Raw genomic sequence first — 9,523 nt, forward strand, 5'->3', positions numbered from 1 at the left:
TCTAGTCGCTTAACAATTGTTCCAAGTAGTATACAAGAAGTAGACAAAATTTTTTGGAAGACCGAAGAGTTATCAAACGGCAGCACATCCATTATTTTGCATGAACATATGTCGATGAGACCGGTCTGTTCAAAATGGGTGCAGTTTTGATTAAAAGTCTCAACGTATGAAACGGTATGTGACAATAGATGAAATATGGAACTATTACTACACTCCCGAGTCAAATTCGCGATCAACCGAGACAAGAACCGACGAAAGCCGTCCCATAAGGGACCAATACGACGAAAGTTCACTGAAAAGTTTATAGCACCTACAGTTTGAAATACATAATAGTCATCGACTTAGAAAGAGACGAAGATCTAACAGAGAATATTATGTAGCGTTACATGTGGTTTGAAATAACGAAATTGGAAAGCCAGAGATTTATTGATTGACCTAACATAAACAGATTCTTATGTATATCCATTCCCCACCATATCGTGCTTAAATGGAAAAAATATTTGCATCTTTAGGAAGAACTAACCAATTTCAAATAATTTTGAATCTGGAAGAAGGAAAGCTAGCAAAAAATAGACCTGTGATTGCTTTTTTCTTAATTTTGTTCAGGGTTTTTATTGGTTTAGAGTATCTCTTATGCATTGAGAATAAATTACTGGTTTCTAAGCTAAAATGTTTACGAACGCGTGTTTGTGAAATAAGTAAAGAGCTACACGCTATGCAATACTATACACTACTCTGAAGTTATTCACGTAACGACTTTTCAAAATAAGAAGTTGTGTAAGAGGTGAACAATTTTTAATAGCATTCATCCTTGAGTCAAAACTTGTCAGTGTGTGAAGTTTGATCATAATATCTCAAAAATAAGGCCGGAAGGTTGAACGGAAAAAAACAAGACCGACAAAGGACCTTAGATCGATTCAGAATCACTTCCTAAATCGATCAGCATAATAAAAACGTGGGCTATCTCAAAGCTTTCCGAGTGCTGCAGACATCCACACAAACTTAATATACCCTTGTACCACAAGTGGTGTAGAAATGGAGAAATGAAAAAATAAATGTAAGCACCAGACGGTTTTGCAATCATGACCTAAATCATGCATTAATAAATATGTTGAAGTACATGAAGCAATATCGTCATAAGGATTGAAAAAAAATAATAATAAAGGCATGTGCGGTAAAAGATGGCCGCGGAGAAACAGAGGATAATTTGTTTAAAACACACTTATATTCTTTAACGTCGATGCCAGTACATAGGATACTATAATAATAATAGACCAAGGAAAAATTTCATGGCGTTTTTAATTTTTCTTAAATAGTAAGCAAAGATCTTTAAACTACACATGTGTAATTTTAATCGATAAAGTTTTGCCGCATTTTTTCTAGTAAAATCGTTATGCTGGCACTGCCGAACTTCAAAGCCTTCTGATAAAACGTGGACTAAGCGAATTTCACGTTTATACAGTTGTGATGATTGTGTGCGAAATTTTGAGAGAATTTTAGTGATTTTTACGGTTTACCAACGTTGATATTGATAAGAAACACCTAAAGCCAAATGTACTCTGAGATATTTGATGTATGTAATGTTATTATATAATATTATTGCAAAAAAGCTACTCAGGCAACTTTTGGTGTTCTGAACTCAAACAAACAAAAAAGCTAATAAGAAAATAGAGTCTGATGGGAAAAATGTAACCATATCGATGTTAAGTTTAAATAAATAATCATTAGAATAATTTATGAAAGAAAAATAATTTAATTTCTAAATGGTTATTCCAATATATGACGTCTTTTCAATCTTCTTTAGAGGAAACATTGCCATATGATTTATTATTATTGATTACGTGGGCAAGACGTACCGCGACCTGGAAGATGACAAATAGCCAAGTAATAAGATAGAAGAGTAAAAACATTCCGTTATTCATTCTAATAAAATAAGCTTTTGAAAAAGGTTCCCGAATCACTCTACTAGTTACAAATAGTTTAAAAAAGGATTGTATATTTAGCTTCTACACATCGTAGAAAATGGAAAATTTTTAAAAAAAAAATTTAAAAATAAAAACCAACTATCTGCTCTTTACTATTTTTATTAAAGAATTCCTATTTTGTCAGTTACATTATAATTTATACGATTATATAGGGAAAATAGTATTTTTGCACAACCAAAAATGTTAACTATAATTCATACAAGGAAGTTCTATGGAGCTCTTTGTCTCACGCAGACATTTCTTATTCAAGTCACGTATCACAAGTTCATATATTACAGCATTTTAGTGAGAGTCATGCTCATAAGACCAAATTAAATAAATTCTTCAGTGTCATTTCTCAAGTGTTACAATGCTTAGTAAAATATATTTATTTAATGCTGTGATCATGTGTACATGAATGTAGAACAATTTATGAAGAAATCGAATTTAAATAAAGTGTAATTAATCCGCAATTAAATTTGTGATATATTTCCTGATTTTTGTTTGGGGCATAAACAAATCTTGCTTGATGAATGTTTTGATTTTCTTTGGATATATGGGTATAGTAAATGTGTAATGTGTAAAGCCATAAAACGCAATGTTTATTATTGTTTAGCTATAAAGAATCATTTTTATTGGCTCCATCACAATTATGGGCAACAGTTTCCACTGCTTCATGGCTAGGCTGTTAGAGCTTAAATTATTCGTTTGATACGAGGGTGGAGCACCTCCTTCATGTGTATTCCTTTTTACTGTCCATATTAATTGTTAGCTTGGGCTTGAACTTACGCGTCACTATTTAGAAGTGCTGGAAAGAAAATATTTCCGGAAATTAGTGGATGGATTTTGGGATAGAATTTAAGTTACTGAAAGATTGCACAACATTTACGCTAAAAGTGGATAATTTGTAGTAGTAGTATAGTACGTAAAGCTTAAGGAGCTTGTTTCCATTACTCTATAGTACTCGATACTTATTCGCAATCTAATGATGTAAATTGGAGCTTTCTCTACAGTGAATAGTCATAAAATCGCGTCAAATGTACATATAAAAATTTAAATTGCTGACTAAAGAAATACAAATCTAGAGTTATAAAGCAAACCAAACGGAAAACTTTTCTTTAAGTTTTTCCTGTATATGCAAACATTTATTTTTCTTGTATATTCATTATTAAGATTTAGATGGACAATATTTGCTTTTTTTAATCAAAAGATTAATTCATCAAATTTTCTTGAAACAGAAAATATTTAAATAACTTTTTTCATACTTATGTTAGATAGACTTTATAAAAAAGAAATGTTATTAAATGAACAACAGGTTTGAAGATTCAAAAGAAAATTTTCTAAGTTTCCAAGTCTAGTAATAAACCGAAATTAAAAATAATTAAAAGAAGAACACGGATTTCTTCTAATGCTTGCATTTGTCATTGACTCGTTTTTGTTAAAGTATCTTCTCAAAGAATTAAGCAATTTCTAACAAATCTACACGACGTATGATTTATTCATTTGATTTTATTTTTAAAAACATGCGGGGCGTATGATTACAAAATTTTATGTACATATTCATTAGTAGAGTATTTTAATTATAAATCACACATGCACACACTTGGATTGCTTTTGGAAAATAATGCCGCATACAAACATGTATATATGCATTAGACAATATAGATATGCAGATGATACAAACATATATGAAATGTTTATATACACACGTACGTATATATATGTATATATATATATATCTACAATGAATCAATATTCTTGCATCGATATGTATATCAAATGTGTAATGAATTAAGCAGTAAAAAAGCACGATTATTACACGACCGATCTATGAATTTAAAAAAAATCCTAGAGCATGTAGGGTGTGGAAAAAAATTAATTGTAATTTTTATGTTCTACTCATATCTAACAATACATATTCCGTGAAAACCGACACGAAGTGAAGTTGCGCTCACACTAGGCACAATAGTTTAGACCGTCTAAAATTTGCATTAACATATCAATGGTTGCACTTGGTTGCAGTTTATACAAAGCAGGTGATTAATTAGCCATAAAAACGTGTCTGCTTATCGCCCTCTAGTGCTTATATATACGGAGGCACTTAATTAAGCATAAATGATGTTTAAAACATTGAGCTAAACTAAAGAAAGATGTAATGATAATAAATAAGTAAAAATGTAACTAACAACTTTATGAGTGTTTCCATAAAGCCGATGGCGTCGGATGCTTAAGACTTTGGCCTTAAATTTAGGCTATAATTTAATACCTTTCAACAAATTTCTGTTAATACGTTAACGCTTGTTGTAACGCTGAATATCTAGTTTTTGCTATCCCTACTCCATAACTCCATATAAGCAGTCTCTTGCTGTTTTCTCTTCTGTTAATGTAGTTCGCATTTAGGCACGCATTGTTTAGCCCATTAGCGTTAAATTTGTTGTTTGTTTGTTAGTTGTTTAATTAAACACAAATTTTGGTTTATGAAAGGATTGGATGTGGAAATTCAACGAGGTTTTAATGGATTTTCGTAACGATATAGAAGATATTTTGTTTCTTTTTTTTTTTGCTTTCTCTATAAAGATAAATTGCAAAAATTGGCTATTTGTAACCAACTTTTGGTAATTATTAGTCTGGTTTGGTGAAATATATTCATTTGATTGGATCATAAGTTTTTAAACATTTCACCGTAACGATATATCAGCAGGATAGCTTGGATTTTTAAACCTTAAAAACACCAAATAGAAATGTTATAGTAGGCCACGGCCTGTCATTAAATGCCCTACACCACTTTCCTCAATATAGGTATTCACATAACGAGTTTTCAGAGCAAGGCTTTACACAAGAAGTAGTCGAAGAAGTGAACCGTTTCGAACTATTTTCCATGGATCAAAACACGTGGGTTTATCCGATCTTAAAAATTGCTACATCCGTCCGTTACAAACACACAACAAACTTAGATCGGTTCGGAAAATTATCCAAAAAGTGATTCTGAACCAATCGGTGTAATAAAGCATGTGTCTGCCTTACGTCCTTCTGTTTGTTACATGAATTCGCACAAATTTAATATACCCTTGTGCCACAAGTGGTGCAGGGAATAATAAAAGAATGTATTCGGCCAAACCCCTCGTCCGTCTTGCGTGAAATTAGATGTTCTAGTACAGCTTTTTATGCCGTTCTTCATATTTGAAAATTAATTTTGAAATTCTGCTTCGTCTTATTTCACCCAGATTAGCAAATAGACAACAGCAGACAATCATATAACATAGCAAACTCTTTCCGTGTTATATAAATCTGTCTGGGACGAGTCAGTTAGATTATGCAAATGCGTGAGCCTTTCACTACCCAAAACAATTAACTTGCTTGTTATATTTAAAATAACTTTCTTTAATAGTCTGGCTTAAGACACTAGATGACGGTGACTTTTATAGCCGTTAAATAGTAATAAGACAGAATAAAATAAGTGAGAGAGGGATATGAAGAGAGAGAGAGAGAGAGAGAGAGAGAGAGAGAGAGAGAGAGAGAGAGAGAGAGAGGGAGAGCGAGAGAGAGTCGGTTAAGAAGGAGAGGAGAGGAAGGGAAAGAAGAGAGAATAGCATAAAAATTTATCCAAACATATTTTCTGTCAACACATTCGCAATTTCATATGAATACTCGCGTTGTTGTTGGTAAAATTTATGCAGTTTTCTAGTAAAGGCGATAAAGTTATAATTTATATAACTCTTTACCCGAAACGTTAAACCACTATGCCAATATTACCAATGATGAAGAAAGAGAAAGAAAACCCACATGTAGAAGTAGAATTAAATCTCTAAGCTCAAGATGAAAGCAACAAAAGCCTTGCATACAGTATTTTTTTAACAATGGCATAGTAAAATTTGTATTTTCCCATCATTTTTCATAAAGTAACAAATATTTTTGCAGCACATGGGATTCTCTCAACATTTTAATTCTTCAAAGTATGAAACTTTTTTTTTTTATTCTTTCGTTCTTTCATTTCTATTGTAACAACTCGTTTCTTTGAAATACTCTGTTATAGCTGCAGTCATAAAAATATAGAACATTTAATAGATTCTAAAATCTAAATAATAATATGTTTTGTAATTCTCGTAACGCTCCAGTGCATGCAATTAAAACATGTTCTCTGCCTTTTTCCTATTCTTATAATTAAAAGATGAAAATGCGAAAATTCATAGGCGAAAAAGGGAAAAATAAAGTCAAAGCCTTAAGGTTTGCATTCTGCAACTAGCATTTATCTATTCTTGACAATTTAGTTAATTAAATTGTAATGAACTCTGATTTAGGCTTGAATCTCTACTACATTCGAATCTCTACGATTCGTGTCTGGGTCCCAAATTATTCCGGACTTATAAATAGTTACGCTGAATGCAGTGATTAAGTTATTATTATTTTTCATTTTCCCAACTTTTCAACAATCACACATCAATTACGACTTAAGCCAACTGATGTTAAAAGCGAAAATTCGAAAGACAGTCTAATCAAATCTTTGCAGTGAACCCGTTATAGGCGCTATAGGCGTCTGTTCGTAGCGTCTTGTGCATTATCTGTTGTCATTGTCTACCAATAAAAAGTCAAGGGGTCTGATAGAGCAAACACGCGGAGACAATGTGTAATCAGAGAAAACTGACAACAAAGAAAGGGCAACAACTTTGCTTTTACAACTATATATACTATGCATTAACGTTGTAGCTGGTGGACGTCACACTATAATCGTAAAAACCTGTGGCGCCTTATATGGCTGTGGTTGGAATGCCCACGACCAATTAGGCTTAACATGTGCTCGCGACTTTCTCGATAATTTGCAGTATGTCGACTCTATACCAAATGATCGGAACAAATTTAAAGTCTATTGTGGCAGTTGGTGCCCAATAATAAAAAAAATAATTAATAAGAATTCTAAACGCATTTGCTAATGTTTATATGATCAGAAATATCGTTTAATTTTAAGTTTAAAATTATTTAACAAACACTTATTATCTATTGCAAGAGGAATTACTCATAAGTATTTATGTGTAATACGCAGTCAACGTTGTATGTGTTTAATTTAAAAACAATCTTTGCCAGATAAAATTGAAGCGAATTGAAACCGCATTATGCCAATTATGGTCTCAGACATGTCTTACATGTCAAACATGTACATTTACCCCGAAATTAGAACAATGAACACACAAAAGCCTAAGTAGACTGATATATGTACAGCAAGATATACATGTTTGTAATACGCATTTATTGTTTGAAAGCACCTAAGCTGGGTACATTATCCGAAACTGAACTGCAATCATTTAAACTGAGATCAAAACTATTTTCACCACTAGTGTCAGTGACATTAGTTAAACTGGAATCGTTATTAGAACTGGCCTGATCAAAAAATAAACAAAGCTGAGAAAAAAGAAATACAAATTGTTGTGCAATTTTCTGCTTGTCTACATATTGTCAAAAATTGTGTTGAGGGTGTCCTGACATGACGTCATACAATTTCAAACATTAAGAAGACAAAAGCATGCACAGTTGCGTGTTTTAAGCGCTATTACATGCAAAAAACAAAGTCAATGAGGAACAAAGCATTTCCGAACCGCGATATTTTGCAGAATATTCTATATATTCAGATATCTTTAAAAAAATACGCCTTCTTCATCGAGTAGGACGTTATTTTAAGTAGTCTGCTACCGATTCTAATACGAAGGTAGCGAGATATAAAAAGAAAGCTAAGTTCGGTGTTTCGGGAATTCTATTTTAATATAGAAAGCGTTTACTGGACAACACAGTAAGAATAATGCTATAGTAAAATTAGAAATTCTTGGCGCGAAACCCGATTACAATATTTTATCTGGAAATATCAAGTTTAAAAGGTATATCTAAAGAATTTTTTTTAGACCGTAAGCTATTGTACTGAAATTATCTAATTAAGAGAGAATATTCGTTGTTGTGCATACACGTAAGAGAAAAAACAGCCACACAGTCGTCAGACAACAGTGAATGCTTTTGTTGTAAGCACACTAAATCGCAATAACCACGTAACTGAAAGTTAGCCTTCACTTTTGAATTCAGCTGTTTCGCCAAAAGAGCTGAAAAGGAAGGCGAAGATTAAATTTTGCATATGTGATTACCGTATGGCACCAAAACGAAGGAGTTAGATAATTATCGCCGCAAGTCGCGCTAATCTGGGAATACATATAAATTAGCGCAAGTTGATAGCATCGACACAAATCAGTGAAGAGAGCCATAAAAATGTAAAATAATGGTAGCCTTGCATGTTCCGTCAGCATTATTTAGATTATTCAATGGTAAGTGGGTGACCAAAACATAAATATGTCTTGCATTTCTTGTTTCCCTAATCTTACTGTTATTTCTTTCAAGAAGTTGTTGCTCCTGTTTGATGTTAAATAGGATAAAATCTTAAATTTTAAACTAACATTTGGTATTTAACACCTACAACATTGTTAGCCCCCTCGTCGAATCATTCACTAGAGATCATAAGGTGTTTTCGTCCAAACTTACGTGTACTTGATATTTTTCCATAAGATTCGTAATGTTATGCGCTGCATGAAAGTTTAGTCAAGCTGAAAAACGTGCGAAGGCGTCATACTTACCTGTGGAAGCACTTTCTAAACCAATTGGATACTACTTAAAAAGTATGAGCAACAATTATTTATACCGCTAAAGGATTTATTAATGGTTTTTCATAATCTTGTAATAGTTTTTCGAGCAAATGCTTGTTTACATAAATGGGACCTGACAAGACTTTTTTGTTGCTCGGTTTCTTGAAACCTACACCTGCGGCTTTACTTCGAGGAAACTTCGGCACTTCAAATGCAAATGGAATTGGCTCAACATTGGTAACGTACTCCGTTAATTCGTCGAGGTTGACGCCAGAGTTTGGCAAAATCAAAGCCATGTCATTTAAATTTGCTTCTGTACGATTATCTTGGCATTTATAGCAGTAAAGGGAAATTATCGAGATTTATCTTCATAACTTTCAGTGCAATTGTTTACTTACAATGTTCTACGAGATGTCTCAGGTCCCTGGTGAGTTTTTTCAGAAACTTATCCAAAATACCCTGCAACAGCTCTAAAGCAACAGTTTTCGTTGCATCATAGCCAACGTTTTGACATATCTGGGCTACTCCTACACGCAGTACCTCATTCATATATACGTCGATCATATGGACTTTCTGTAATTTGTAAGAAATTTTTCTTACAATAAATAAGAAACCTTCGGAATTTTTGGAAGTGTACACAACAAAAATGTTAGACAAAAATGAAAATGAAATACCGGCAATGTATTTTAAAGAGTGCTGCCAAATTTCCTGAAATTCTGCATACAGGATTGCATTAAATGCTAAACATTTCTTATTCGTAGATACTCCTATTAAAGAATAAGCAAGGTAAGTACATTTTCACTCTCCCACCCTCTTATGTACATAATTCATTGAAAGTAGAGCTTTCTTGTTATGGTTCTACCTGTTACTTCATTGCGTCCACAAACGCAACCTCTTCGTAAACTTATTTACTCGATAATGCTCCGTTCACCAAATCGTAAAAGT

At 32.8% G+C, this 9,523-nt stretch overlaps 1 protein-coding gene across 1 annotated transcript; it reads right to left on the minus strand.

The window, feature by feature from the left end:
- Positions 1-7,205: 7,205 nt before the first annotated feature.
- On the minus strand, positions 7,206-9,235 carry LOC119635451 (transcription initiation factor TFIID subunit 3-like). The gene is made up of 3 exons (XM_038030262.1): positions 8,977-9,235; positions 8,635-8,903; positions 7,206-7,337 (listed from the first exon to the last, which is right to left on the minus strand). Exons 1-3 carry the CDS (start codon positions 9,140-9,142, stop codon positions 7,206-7,208), a joined length of 567 nt encoding a protein of 188 aa, XP_037886190.1. The 5' UTR covers positions 9,143-9,235.
- Between the last annotated feature and the right edge of the window lie 288 nt (positions 9,236-9,523).

Source organism: Glossina fuscipes, unplaced genomic scaffold, assembly GCF_014805625.2.
Source record: "Glossina fuscipes isolate IAEA_lab_2018 unplaced genomic scaffold, Yale_Gfus_2 26, whole genome shotgun sequence".
NCBI lineage: Eukaryota > Metazoa > Arthropoda > Insecta > Diptera > Glossinidae > Glossina > Glossina fuscipes.